Here is a 15,888-nt window from a genome sequence, read left to right as displayed (position 1 = left end):
GTATACGATACATTTGCAGGAAAGAAACCTTGGTTTTTGATAAGAACCAAAGACTGCTGACTTTGTATCCCCTATTATCCTCTATGTGTAACTTAGGGTATAAAAGCCCCTGTTAAAAATAAAGCTACGGGCCTTGTTCACCAGCGCTTGGTCTCCCCATGTCATTCTTCCCTCCAACCTCCAGCTGAGTCTCCATCTGGAGCGCGGAACCCACCACGCTTACTAATTATGCCTGGGCTTCTAAGACCCACTCGAGAAGGAGTCTAGGGTGAGACACCTTCCGCTATTCGAGAGGGCGCCTGCGGCCTACGTAAGTGGTGCAAACTTCTTGTCTTGAAGTTTTATTGGTCTCCCGCGTAAACCAAGCTACTCAGCTTCTTTTCTCCACTGAATTTTCCTACTGAGCTATCCTCATTCTATTGTTCTCTATATCTCTAATTAGCATATAAATAGTCGCCTAGGCCGTCTCTCCTTCGAATACCCTGGATCAGCTGGGGCTGGTCCCCAGCAGGAAAGTTAGAGAAATTCCCAACTGAGGAAGGAAGAAATAAAGTAAAAAGTCTTTGGCACTTTCTTTAGATCTATTTTTTTTTTTTTTAATCCATGTCCACCCTGGAATTATTTGCTTTTCCTGGAGAATACAGCTCTGAAGCTACATGCGACTTGAAAATGTTTTTCCTGTTAAAAAGATCACCTCCAAAGTTATTGCCTTATTGTCCTTCTTGGACCCAAACAAGCTTTGTGTCTTACCTACAGAATTAATATTCGTGTTTTTAAAGGTTGACATAACTAGTTTCTCAACTGTTCCTTGAACCAACTTTGTCATCCTACTGATCATGTAATTAATTAAGTAACACTCAGTGATATATCTGTTATACAAAAGACATTTTTAATTTTTTGAAAATTTACCTCTGACAGAATCTATACTCATTCCCCTACATTGGATGTGTAGAATCTTAACCACTGGACTGCTAAGGAAGTCCCCCCATTCCTATGTTGATATTGCCCAATAGTTACATGAGATCTCACTATTTGAGGAACAACTCCCTTTACGTCTATAATTATTTCAAAATGAAAGTTAAAGAAAAATAAAGTCAAATAATACATGATAAACTCAGGAAAGAATATTTACAACTCATACAACAGATGAAGGATTTAACTCCTTAATATGTAAAGAGTCTCTAGGAATCAGGAAGAAAAATAATAAATGAGAAGAATTGACAAAGGCCATGAAAATAAGTATAAATTGTACAAAGATATAAAAACAGGTTCAACATCCTCCATAATAGGGAAAACCCAATCAAACATGCACCAAGATATCATTTCTCATCAAGAAATTAATAAAAAATCAGGTTGGCAGAAATCTAAAATTTCAACCAGACCCTCTATTGGCCTTACTAAAGAAAGAGATAGCCTCATATTTCAAAAGGTAGAGTGCAGTATATTATAATCCCTATATAGGATTGTTTGCAAAAGGCCATTAAAATAAAAAATGCATTTTTCTCTTGACTTGAAATTCTGCTTCTAGTAATCACTCCTATAGATACATCTACATTAGTATGAAAATGCATAAGCCACTAGAAAAATATAACAAAAAGGTACAGTTCATAAGTCAATAATAGAGAAACATTAAAGGATACGAAATATTCAATTTTCATAAACAAAAGCAACAAAGAGAAAAATAGGAATACAGAAAGATGGCAAAAGAAGGAAACAAAAGTAAATCCAATATAATAAAAACAAGTGGTCTAAACACTAAAAGGCAAAGACTGTCAGACTGAATAATAAGAAAGAACCAACTCTACGCCATTACATTTTAAAAATAAAATTTAAAGATGGCCAGAAAGTAAAAGAGGTGGGAAAAGATATATCATGTAACACTAATCAAAAGAAAGCTACAGGGCTTATGTAAATACCAACAAAATAGACTTCAAAACAAGAAATACAACCAGGGATAAAGAGATTATATTAACATATCATATATTATGTATTATAGTATTTTAGATAATGGATATAGTATAATGCATATAACATATTGTGTGATATATTGCATGTACAATGTCTTGTATGCATGTCTAATAACTGAGATAACTGGATTAAGTTATACAATGATAAATGAATCAACACAGAAAAGATTGACTCTAACATGCATGCACTTACACCAGAGCTTCAAAGTAAATGAAGCAAAAATCAGTAGAACTGAAAAAACAGAAAAAGCCACAATTACAAAGATTAGAAATCCTTTCTTGATTATTTATAGAACAAACAAAAAATCAGTAAAGATATTGAAGATTTATTGCCACCCAACAGTACTTTGGCCACCTCATGCAAACAGTTGACTCATCGGAAAAGACTCTGATGCTGGGAGGGATCGGGGGCAGGAGGAGAAGGGGACGACAGAGGATGAGATGGCTGGATGGCATCACCGACTCGATGAACGTGAGTTTGAGTGAACTCCGGGAGTTGGTGATGGACAGGGAGGCCTGGCGTGCTGCGATTCATGGGGTCACAAAGAGTCGGACACGACTGAGTGACTGAACTGAACTGAACTGACCTGAAGCCAAGAGTAGGGAAAATGAGGAGACAAGGAGGGGTGAGCTTTGATGGATACAGGTTTGTTTGTTTGTTTGTTTGTTTGTTTTGAGTGATTCAACATTTTCTATAGTTGATTGTGGTGATAGTTGCACAATTCTGTAAATACACTAAAAACTATTGAATTTTATGCTTTAAATGTGTCATTTTATGGTATATGAATTAAATCTCTATAAGGCTATTTTTTAATGTAATCCTCATCAAAATCCCAGCAGACTTTCATGTATAAATAAATAAGCTGATTTTTAAATATATATGGAAATTCACAGATGTGCTAAAATAATTTTGAAAAAAAGGTTGAAGGACACATATAGTACCTGATTTCAAGACATTTTCTCTAAAGCTATAGAGTATTGGCCTAAGGATAGTCGTAAAGACCATTGAAATAAAAGAGAACAAAAGCAGATCTACATGATATTATTAGATCAACTGGTTTTCAACAAAGGTGCCAACTATATTTAATGGGCATATGTTAGTATTTTCAACAAATGGTATTAGAACTACTAAACAACCAAATGTAAGATAAACCGCAACACTTACATCATATACAAAAGCTAACTCAAAAATGCATCATACACCCAAACAAAAGTTAAAACTATTAAACTTTTAACAGAAACTGCAGTAGGTAATTGTAATGATCTTCAGTTACACAAATATTTCATTGTTAGAGAAAAATACAAAAGAGACAAACAAGACATACAGAGGTCCAAAAAGCACTTGAAAAGATGCCCAGCATCACTATTAAAGAAAGGCAAATAAAAACTACAATGAGATAGCATCTTACAGTGGTCAGAATGGCCACCATCAAAAAATCTATAAAAAACAATAAACCCTGGCAAGGGTATAGAGGAAAGGGAACCCTCCCACACTGTTGGTGGGAATATAAATAGGTGCAGCCACTGTGGGAAATAGGATGGTGGTTCCTTGAAAAACTAAAAACAGCTATCATATGACAGCAGCCCCACTCCTGGGCATGTATACCCAGAGAAAACCATAATTCAAAAAGATCCATGCACCCCAATGTTCACAGCAGCACCATTTACAATAGCCAAGACACAGAAGCAGCCCAGCGTCCATCGACCACTGAGTGGACACAGGTGAACAGAGAAAGAAGACGTGGTGCATATATACGGAGGAATAACACTCAGACATAAAAGTGAGTGGAATAATGAATGCCATTTACAGCAATATGGGCGGACCTAGAAATTGTGATACTGAATGAAGTAAGTCAGACAGAGACAAATATTACATAGTGTCACTTATATGTGGAGTTTAAAAAAGGATACAAGTGAACTTATTTATAAAACAGGTAGACCCATAGACATAGAAAATGAACGTAGAGTTACCAAAGGGGAGGGGAAGAGAGGGATAAATCAGGAGTTTGGGATTAAAATATACACATTACTGCATATAAAGTAGATAATCAACAAGAACCTACTATAGTTCCTACACTAGAACTATACTCAGTATCTTATAATAACTTATAATTGAAGAGAACATTTAAAAAGGGATACAGACATTTATATATATCACTTTACTGTATAGTTGAAACTAACACACCATTGTAAATCAACTATACCTAATTTTTTTTTAATTTTTTTAAAGCATAAACCAAAACAGAAAAAACTGATAAACTGAATTTCATCAAAATGAAAAAAAACTCTGCTCTTCAAAAAAAGGTCACAGACTGGAAGAAATATTCACAACACATTTTTCTGATAAAAGATTTACAAACAAAGTAAGTAAAGAGTTCTAAAAATGCAGTAAAACCAAAAATTACACAATAAATTGTTAAAAGATTTGAACAGGGAACTTCCCTGGCGATCCAGTGGCTGAAGAATCCACACTCCACTTCAGGGTTCGATCAGTGGTGGAGGAACTAGGATCCCACATGCCATGCAGTGCACTTCCCCACAACCACCAAAAAAGGATTTGAACAAACCGTTTATACACAGAACGTCAAACAGCCAATAAAGATATGAAAAGATGCTCAACATCATCCATGATTAAGGAAATGCAAACTAAAAGTATAATCAGATCACACTCAATAAAAAATATGCATGGCTTTTAAGCAAAAATATTATGAAGCTATAAATTAAATGATGTGTCATTTAACCATGGGACTTGATGCAATTCCAATCAAAATGCCAATAGAGTTTTTTCATTGACCTTGACAATGAATTTATAAATTTAAATGGAAGAGCAGAGACTTCCCTCAAGGAGCAGAGCAAAATATGTCAGACATCAGATGTCAGACATTATCATAAAAAAGACACTGAGGAATAGTTCAGGGATGGCCTGCTGGACAGAACAGACATTGGAAAAAGGGCACACAAGAGGCTTGACACGTAGACCCTCAGGACTGCAGATCAGGGCAAGATGGACGATTTCCTTAAAGAGTGCTACAGCAATCACAAATCCAAATGGAAAAAATCTAAAATGGATCACTGTGACATCATTCAAAGACATAAAGCCCAGATGGATGAGAGATTTACACGTGAAAGGAAACCCGTACTTTTGGAAGATAATGAAGATAATGTAGGAAGTTATCTTTATGGTGGTTTAGTTGCTAAGTCATGTCCGACTATTGCAACCCTGTGGACTGTAGCCCACCAGGCTCCTTTGTCCATGGCATTTCCCAGGCAAGAATACTGCAGTGGGTTGCCATTTTCTTCTCCAAGGAAGTTATCTTTATTAACTAAAGAGATAAACATGTTCTAAATATAATCCAAGTTTTATGGAGAGAGGAACACATCTGATTCCCCAAGTTCTTGAACACCAAAGAGAGGAAGCTCAGCTGGGCCTGGAGGGGGCTCCTGGGGGGAGACCCACCCACACGCAGCCAGAGGATAGACCAGGACCTCTGGGTGACCGCAGGTCAGAGAGGGGGGCTCCGTGCCCAGGGGAACATCCCTCACACGCACTGAGCCAGCGCTTCACTGAAACACGGGAAATTCAGGGCCTGAAAACACACCCAGGACCCCGCAAAATTGTCTTTCACTGTGGCTTGTTAGAGCCAACACTACAGAGACAGAGGAATGGCGTAAGGACAGGGACTAAGCTGGGATTACGGCTGGGAAAGCCCGAGAAAGAGAGAAGAGAAGGTTCATCGCACAACGGGCAGACCCTCCAACTGGGCAGGAAAGGAAGCGTCTTCGCTCAACGGAAGCATCTGTGTCACCGTGGAGTGGTGCGGGCAGTTCCCCGTCTGTGATCACCCTAACTGTGACCCCTCTTTTCCGAGGCCAGGAGGGGAGGGAGATGTGCGAGAGCCTGGATCAGGAACCCGCAGGCTCTCTGCTCTGGTGCAACAGGTGTAGCCAGAGAATCCACGCTGCTCGGAGGCCACAAGGTTTCTCCCCATGGGGAACCTGGACCACGGGGAGCAGCCTGCCTCCAAAGGCTGGAGGGTGGGGACAGAGTGAGAGAAAGGAGGCCCCCAGGAGAAGGACAGGGTATGGGAAAGGGCCACCTTACTCCTTCCTTGAACTTGAGTCCTCCCTACTGTCAGAGGAGTCACTGATGAGACAAGCATCAAATTCTTAGCTGCTTTGGTTGGAAAAAGATGATTCAACTCATGGCAAAGGGGCTGGACCCTGTGATCAGGAAAACTATACACTAGAGAGGCTAAAGCTTGGAAGGCACTCTAAAGAGCATCCCAAGAGGGAAAAGCCAACAGAGGAGAAGCCAAGAGGGAGGCGGCCGCAGTCAGGGAGCAAGTGAGATGTACAGCAGGAGGCCTTCCTGGAGTGAGGTGGAGTCCGCGAGATGGCTCTCGGGGGATCTGGGTATCGAGGAAGAAGAAAAATTAAAGTATTGAAGATAAGAAAGTGAGAAGAGTAGGGAATAGTCAGGAACAGTTGGATGGAAACCCTTCAAGGGGCTGGGATGAGAATGAAGGACGGCCTGGCCTGGCGAGCAGCTCCTGAGGGTCCTGACAGTGAAAGGGCGCAGGGGGCAAGTTCAGACAGTGCGTTCGCTCCATGAAGCACTTTCCATTGCTTTTCTGCCATCAGCTTGACTGTAAACAATGAAGAGCGATTCCTTGTATTGCCACGCAGTGGCAACACCCACTTAATCTGTGGAGTCATGATCCATGGTTCACGATTCCAACTCTGAAATCACCTTTTAAGTGTTGAGCATTGGCTCTGTAATAAAACCAGGAATCTGAAAGTGGATTTTCATAATCATAACCTAGATCAGATGAAATTGGGGATCTCTGCCAAAAGTGAACTTTCCCCAGGGAGCAAACTCCTGGAGATGGTGAAGAACAAGGAAGCCTGGCATGTTGCAGTCCATGGGGTCACAAAGAGTCAGACATGACTTAGCAGCTAAACTGAACTGATCCTAGATCAGATGAAATTTGAGATTCCTGCCCAAAGTGAATTTTCCCCAGGGATCACAAAGGGCACAGAAATCCACAAACTGGTTAACCGTGATGTTTAAATAGATTTAAATTTTGCTTTCAGATATTCATAATCTGAGACAATTCTCAAAAAGTGATCAGAAGTGAATTTTTAATTATGGTTTTGGGAGTCCACTGAATTCGTCCTGGACCAACATGAAAGCAATGAGAGCCTCGGAGTGGAGGGGCCAGGTCCGAGGACAGAGCCCAGAACCGGGAGGGACTTCTTTCCTGCTCATCAGCGTCCAAGGCTCTGAAAAGTACTGTGGTTCTCAGGATGTGGGGAGAGGTCTCTGCAGGCTGTGTGACCACCTGTTCTCAGTAAGTGCAGGTGAGGGTGTGGAGTGGCCTGAGAGACAAAGGCAGAGCTATTCTCTGATGTGGAGACTCCAGTGTCGGTGTGACTGCTGGAGCCAGAGCCATAGGGATGGGAGAGTGCTAACTCCCACTGCAGGAGGGCTACCCTGCCAGCACTTCAACACTCACGATGTGGAAGGAGGGGAGTGAGAAGCAAATGTAGAGACATTAAGTAAATTGCTCAGAAGCACACAACTAAGAAGAGATGGGGTCGATATGGTTTGCGTGCAAAGCCCCACTTTTCCCCCTTCAAGGACACACAAATTTCCCACTCTAAGTGACGAAGAGATGTGAGAGAGACCTGAAACAGAGACGCTGATCAGCCTCAAACACTTCTCATTTTCCCAGAAAGGCACTTTCTTTCCCAAACATACAAAAAGGCCAGCATGTATTTCAGGGTTATAACTTTACACTTTACTCTCTAATGGTTTTCTTAATATCATATGTTTATATTACCTCTCTCAAAAAAAATGTAAGCACCCACCCTTTAAAAATATCATACCAGATGTGTCCAAAATTACCTAGAAGCTTTGCATTCTCTTCTTGTAACTTACAGTTGTAAGTTAAAGATCACTTATGTTTGCATGCTTTACACTTCAATGTCATAGACGGGTCAACAGCAGGAAGGATGGAGGAAGCAAAGACAGATGATTCACATGTGAAAAATTCAAACTATCTGATGACTCAGCTGCTTCTTTTCATTTCTAACTCCACTGAGAGAAGTTTCCAGAGCCTTCAGGGAGCTCTAAGTTAAAACCCTTCTGTATTTTGACTCTTCTCACATAAAATACCTCCCATTGCTTCTCTTTTTAGTCTTTGGTGCCAGACTGCTGCCACAGGTAAACACAGGCCAGGCTCAGCATCCAGAGTCACGATGGCTACTGTCACCTGGTCCAGGTCAAGCGTATCTCAGCTGTGAACAGATGCTGGTCCAAAATAGCACAGTAGGAAAAGCCAGTGGGTAACTCAAACAAATACTTGTTTTCAAGCATTTGGTGCCAAAAATGCATAGTTGGCCAAGACGGTAATTTTGAGGTCAGAGTTTTAACCTACAGAAAACAAACTAGGACAAGCAAAACGCATCTGCTAATCAGCAATCACTTTGTGACTCTTGGAACAGCTGTGGAAAGACCTGTTACTAGAAACGAACCATTATGGAGGTTGTTTGCATGTGAGTCTGAATGTCATAAAGCCGATTTCCTGGTGACTCTAAATTCTGTGTTTCTTATGATGGCTGGCCCACCCCAAATTATTGAGGCTGAACTAAAAGCCTCATGTCAGTTCTATTCAGGAGCTTCCCGTGAAAAGGATGTTTGTGTTTCTCTTACCGAAAACGCTGCTCCATAGCCCCTTCATAGCTTGTGTTCCTGCACCTCGACCCGGTGTTGCAAAGAAGGCCTTGGACAAAGGGGAAAACACCCCGGCTGGGCAGATCCCGGGGTTGCAAATAGCCTGGATGTGGATACAAGACAGAAATGAGTCCATACGACTGGTCCCAGAAATGGAATACCTAGTGAGTTCAGTAACATGTGATATCACGTTATTACATTATTAGTCCTGTTGTTAGTTTATTTTTATTTTTACTTATTTTTTTAATTTATTTTATTTTTTAACTTTACAATATTGTATTGGTTTTGCCATATATGAACATGAATCCGCCACAGGTATACACGTGTTCCTCATCCTGAACCCTCCTCCCTCCCTGTACCATCCCTCTGGGTTGTCCCAGTGCACCAGCCCCAAGCGTCCAGTATCATGCATCGAACCTGGACTGGTGACTCATTTCATATATGATATTATACATGTTTCAATGCCATTCTCCCAAAACACCTCAGCAACCCAACAGGAAAAAGAAAGGACAGAAACCTTTTACATTAACACCTTTCTTCCAGGGCCTACCCACAGGCTGCAAGGCAGGACGGCTCTGCCTGGCCATAAGCACAATTGCATGAGACTCCTCTCCCTGCTGAGGGAGTGTCAGTACCTCGTCATTCAACCTCACCTCCAGACACTGTGAACAGGCTGTAGGTTGGAAGAATCAGAGCAAACACCTCCTTTCGTCTCATATAAAAGCAGAGGAATTCTTGGATTCTTAAGAACTTGAGTGTGGTTACTAAAGGTCATTTAACGCGAAGATGTTTAGAAAAACTGGATAGGATCCAAGGGCTTTCAGGACAAATGGTACAATAAACCACTTTCTGGAGAAAAGAGAACCCTCTCACGCGGTTGGTGGGAGTGTAAGTTGGTGCAGACACTGTGGAGAGCAGAGTGGAGGCTCCTCAGAAAACTAAAAATAGAATGACCATGTGATTCAGCAATCCCAACCCAGACGTGTGTGTGTGTGCGTGCTCCATCACTCCAGTCGCGTCTGACTCTTCACAACCCCATGGACTGTAGCCCACCAGGCTCCGCTATCCATGGGATTCTCCAGGCAAGAATACTGGAGTAGGTTGCCACGCTCTTCCACAGGGGATCTTCCCGACCCAGGGATGAACCTGCATCTCTTATGGCCCCTGCACTGAAGGCAGGTTCTCTACTACTCGTGCTACCTGGGAACCCCCCTCAGCACCCTTTGGGAAGTCACCATCTTCCACATCCTTCAAAGCTTTTACTCATCTGAACCTGTTTGTTCCTCCAGCCACATGTCTGCTTCTCATTCATATAAACTCCTTTTCTTCTGATCTTCCCCCATGCTATCTGGTCTGCCCAGATCTGTCCTCCCCTGAACTCTTTCATGTGACAAAGATTCACATTTGCTAACTCCTCAGAACCCCTTCTTCAGAATGGAGCAGCCAGCCACTTCTCCTCTGTGCTCCTGGTACCCTGTGTGGAGTCCCAACATGACACTATCTCACTGCATTATCATAGTCTGACCCTACAGTAAGTTCTGGAAGGACAGGGGAAATACTGTGTCCACCACTTCATCCTGAGCAAAGCTTGGACACAAAGGCACTCAAAACATTATTTGCCAAATGAATAAATACATTAATTTACTATTTTGAATAGTGACATACTATTTCAGATAAAAGTCACCCCTTAATAATTTCTAATCATATAACATTTTTAGAATTAACCACATTATCCATATTTCAAGTGAGCATAAGCATGATAGGAACAAAACAGGCAATCATTTCTCAAGGAGTGTTGAGGTTTAAACCAGATGAACTAAATGGTCTTTCTGATAAAACACCTGGAGCAGAGGAAGTTATTTATAATGGTTTCTAAACACTTTACCACCATCGTTGTCATCATCATCACCACCACCAATATCATCATCACCACCATCACCATCATCTTCATCACCATCAACACCATCACCACCACCACCATCACCATCATCACCACCATCACCATCAACACCATCACCTTCATCACCACCATCACCATCATCTTCATCATCACCATCTTCACCATCACCATCACCACCACCACCACCATCATCACCACCATCATCACCACCATCACCATCATCTTCATCACCACCATCACCATCATCTTCATCACCACCATCTTCACCATCACCATCAAAACCACCACCACCATCATCACCACCATCACCACCATCACCACCATCACCATTATCTTCATCACCACCATCACCATCATCTTCATCACCATCACCACCATCATCTTCATCACCACCATCTTCATCATCACCATCACCACCACCACCATCATCACCGCCATCACCATCATCTTCATCACCATCACCACCATCACCACCACCACCACCATCACCACCACCATCACCTTCATCACCACCATCATCTTCATCACCACCATCTTCATCATCACCATCACCACCACCACCATCATCACCGCCATCACCATCATCTTCATCACCATCACCACCATCACCACCACCACCACCATCACCACCACCATCACCTTCATCACCACCATCATCTTCATCACCACCATCTTCATCATCACCATCACCACCACCACCATCATCACCGCCATCACCATCATCTTCATCACCATCACCACCACCACCATCATCACCATCACCACCATCACCATCACCACCACCACCATCATCATCATCACCATCATCACGCTGGTAAAATGAAATGCATCTCCCCCACATTTACCTCTTCCTCTACTCTTTCTATGTTTATAATGACTTATATACCTATATCCTGAATTGAGACAGCTTAATTTAAGGAGTAAATCTATCTGTTAGATTGGGCAAATGTGAATATCATTCTTAAGAGAAAAAACCTAAATAGATGCCTACTGGCATATATCCCAGAAATAGAGGTATAAACAAGAGAACCCTATCCATTCATTTCACTCAGGATTCAGAATTTATAAAGAACAATAGAAAAAAAAAAAAAAGAATGCTGCATTTTCTTCTCTAGATGTTGGTCATCAAAAATTATAATAAAAATGAAACTCACAATTGTCTCTGTGTCTGGGAGGTTCTTGAAAACGAAGTACTGTCAGAATCATGAACAGGATACAAGGCCAGAAGAATTCAGCCAGGGAGAGCACCTGGAAAGTTGTCCAAAAAATTAGTGTCTAAATAAATCACAAAGCATTATGAGATCTCCCCCTGTTGAAGGAGGGTTCGTAGGCCAGAGTAGGCTTCCTTTAAAGGACGTCATTGTCATCCTTCCTGTGTGTACCTAAGAACAATCATTTGAGACGGGCCCCACAGAGATAGCCCCTGTTCACTGTATCCATATCCACAACTGTCAGAGCCTTGTCTTTCTCCTACCAGACCTGGCTTCTGTTCCTCCCCTTTTTCCTCACATTTTTATTTATTGAAGAACTTATGACATTAAAGAAATTAAACAAATAATTTCATCCATATTTCTCACACTCCAACAGATTCACTATTTTTATTTTTCTCATTTCTTTAACATGTCTGACTTTTCCATCCAAGTAGCTATTTCTCCAGGGTTGGTGGTGGCAGACACTTGGTTTCATCTTATGAATATTTTCACGTGTTGCCACACACTGTATTTAACTATCATCTTACTGGTTATGTAACATTCTTACAAATGAACACATCATAATTGACATCTTTTGTCAATAAATTTTTTTGTAAAAGTAATCTTCTTTTAAATCACTTTCTTGAGATTGGAACAAACTCTGAAAAGTCAGATTATTGAAGTCAAATCTCTTGACACAGGTGGCAAAAGAGCCACTCATATGGATTGCAGTTATTTGTATAATCCTGAATTTTCAAAGTCAAAAGAAAAGGAACTAACATTGATACACGGAATTTAATTATTTAAGAAGGAAACACCTGAAGAATAGCCTAATGAAAAATTAATAGAAAATCCTCAATTATCACAAGATTATTTTTATTGCCAACATTCTTCACTTGGTTTCTGGTGCATAATGTTTTCTGTTGGCTTCCACTCAGTTTATAAATACAAAAGTTTACAGCCAGACACAGACCAAGCAAGGCACAGATCAATAATGGCACAGACAAAATCCTAAGAATCTGCAGGTTAGGAAGTTAAGGATGCTGTCAGCATGAAAAAGCATGTCTTGTTCTTTCAGACTCCAAAATCATGATGCTTTGAACTAAAGTGAGCTTCCTGTCACTTTACTGCATTGGTCTTTGACCTACCACAGCCCTACATCCTAGGCTTTGGTCCCAGCCTTTCCCCAGAAGTTCCAGCAGACCTTCTTCCTGGTCACCTGTGTGACCAGGTGAGCACATGTGATCTGAAACCATAAAGACAAAACTCAGGTGGGAAAGAATGTTTCCATCCCTGGTGTAATTAAAGAAGAAAAGAAAGCACCCTCTTGGAAATGAGTCATGAGGAAGAATTTCTCGTGCCAGAAACTGTATCCTTATGGAAAGTTCTCTGAGAAAGTGCTGAAAACCAACACCACCCACCCTGATAAAAGAGAAATGTTTAAGGGAGGGCACCCTCTGGCTCAGTTCAGTTCAGTCGTGTCCGACTCCTTGTGACCCCATGGACTGCAGCACGCCAGACCTCCCTGTCCATCGTGAACTCCCAGAGTTTAATCAAACTCATGTCCATTGAGTCAGTCATGCCATCTAATCATCTCATACTCTGTCGTCCCCTTCTCCTCCTGCCTTCAATCTTTCCCAGCATCAGGGTCTTTTCCAATGAGTCAATTCTTTGCATCCAGTGGCCAAAGGATTGGAGTTTCACCTTCAGCATCAGTCCTTCCAATGAATACTCAGGACTGATCTCCTTTAGGATGGACTGGCTGGATCTCCTTGCAGTCCCAGGGACTCTCAAGAGTCTTCTCCAACACCACAGTTCAAAAGCATCAATTCTTTGGCACTCAGCTTTCTTTATAGTCCAACACTCACATCCATACATGACTACTGGAAAAACCACAGCCTTGAATAGACAGACCTTTGTTGACAAAGTAACATCTCTGCTTTTTAATATGCTGTCTAGGTTGGCCATAATTTTGATCCCTCTGACTCAAAGGATAGTAATTAAACCAAATTAATTGGTCAAACACTCTGCAGAAGAACTTAAGTCACCTGTTCATTCTCTGTAACAAATGAGTCATTTCTTGAAGTCCAGGGATGGTGGGGTGTCTGTAATTAATTCTGGCTAAATATAAATGTGCAAGATTGAAACTATACCTCATATTAAAGAATAACTTGACATCATTAGGAAGAATAAATACATAAGTAATTGGGGAGGTTAAAAAAAAGTTAGTACTAAAATTCTTATTATTAATAAATAATAAAATGTTAATAACATTTTAAATAACATAATGATAACATTTATTATAACTATAATATAATTATTTTGTTATTAACTTTTTTATTTTATAATTTAAATAATAAATAAAAGTAAATAATACAATGTTAAAAATAAAATAATAAAATTTTTACCAGTTGAGCCACCAGGGAAGCCCCCAATAATATAAGATAGCCTTTTTTTAAAACAAATAAATATAAAGAAAACTGAAAATGGCTCATACAGTCAAAACTCATATAGACCCTTCTATTTCAACATTCATTTATCTGGTTGCACCAGGTCTTACTTGCACACATGGCATCCTTGGTCTTCACTGTGGCATGTGAACTGTTAGCTGCGACTTATGGGGTCTAGTTCCCTGACCAGGGATTGAACCTGGGCCCCTTGCGTTGGGAGCACAGAATCTTAGACACTGGACCATCAGGGAAGTCCCACCCTTTTTGATATTATAAATTCACAAATAGATACATGGTTAGGGTATTCAAAAAGTACAGGAAGAATACAACCATTCTCCCAAAAAATTTACACAGTTTTCTTAACTCATTTTTTTACAAATATAAATAAATGTAACAAGTATTTTTAGAAACAATTTTTTTGGATCAGTACTTGTAGATCAGCCCCATTGTTTTTAAAGATGACATAAGAAGATATGGTAAATTTTAATGTATTTAACCAATCACCCAGTTATGGAATTTGCAAAGTTTTCTGTTCGGCACCAGTGCTATTGTGAGCTTTCTGTACATTTGGCTGACTTTTGCAAGTATATTTTTGAGGTAGCACTGTTAAATAAGATTTTGAGCCAAAGTATGTATGATTTTTTAATTTAGATTTTAATGGGTAGATATAACCAAAGACCATCAATAAAAATATTTTCTCCAACTTGTTTATATTAGACTTTTTATTGTCTAAATCTTTTTGAAATATTTATTTATTTGGATCTTAGTTGTAGCAAGCAGGATCTCTCCTCGCAGCACATGGACTGTCTAGTTGCGGCTCGAGGACTCAGTAGTTCCAGCACTAGGGCTTAGTATCTCCACAGCATGTGGGATCTTAGTTCCCCAACCAGGAATTGAACCTACGTCCCCTGCATCACAAGGCAGATTCTTAACCACTGGACCACCAGGGAAGTCCCTTGTCTAAATCTTTTAAGCAATCAGTTTATCAATCTTTTTATTTTTAGTATCTAGATTTTTTTTCTCTACACATAAAAACCGCCATAATTTAAACGATCTTGTCAAAGCCAAATTAAAATAGGCAATGGCAACTATGAAATTATAAATATTTGTTATCCCAGTCATAAAATCAATGGCACATCTCTAGTTTCAAATGAGAATAATACTTAAAAAAAAATAAAACGCAACCACTCTCTCCTTGTGAGATGGCCCACACTCTGCGGGGTATGTTTCTCTGTAAATAAATCTACTTCTTATCTACCAATAAATAAATTGGTAGACTTATAATTGAAAAGTTTCTCTGTAGATCTTGAAATAAAAGTAAAACTCTCCAGCGGAGAAGCAGCGCAGAGGCCTGCATGCGCCATTAGCAAGCGGGGGCTGGGCAGGGAGGTGCAGCGCGGGCTGCATCGCTTAGAGTAAGAATCTGGCCTGAATACCCTGAGCACTATCTGAGCGAAATAATTTGGGCTAGCAAACCAGACTGTGGGATATCTACCACGCGAAAAGCCAGCCCCAACCTAAGACACCGCCAGGCCCGCGCACGGAACAAAGAATTGAACAGAGATAGCCGGCTGCAGACCTTCCCCCTCCGGTGACAGGCAGCCAGAGCCGGAAGGGGGCAATCGCAGCCCCAGAGAGACATTAT

General features: G+C 40.7%; 1 protein-coding gene across 1 annotated transcript in view; it reads right to left on the bottom strand.

Moving 5' to 3' along the window:
• Nucleotides 1-15,888, bottom strand: part of ABCA13 (ATP-binding cassette, sub-family A (ABC1), member 13) — a 402,303-nt gene that overhangs the window by 369,585 nt on the left and 16,830 nt on the right. Inside the window, exons 2-3 of the mRNA XM_010831050.1 lie at nucleotides 11,758-11,851; nucleotides 8,683-8,806 (exon numbers count right to left, since the gene is read on the bottom strand). Coding sequence (XP_010829352.1) covers nucleotides 8,683-8,806; nucleotides 11,758-11,851 — 218 coding nt within the window. The remainder of the gene's footprint in view (nucleotides 1-8,682; nucleotides 8,807-11,757; nucleotides 11,852-15,888) is intronic.

This window comes from Bison bison, unplaced genomic scaffold (assembly GCF_000754665.1).
Source record: "Bison bison bison isolate TAMUID 2011002044 unplaced genomic scaffold, Bison_UMD1.0 scf7180017864522, whole genome shotgun sequence".
NCBI lineage: Eukaryota > Metazoa > Chordata > Mammalia > Artiodactyla > Bovidae > Bison > Bison bison.
This window is presented reverse-complemented; position numbering and strand designations above follow the sequence as displayed.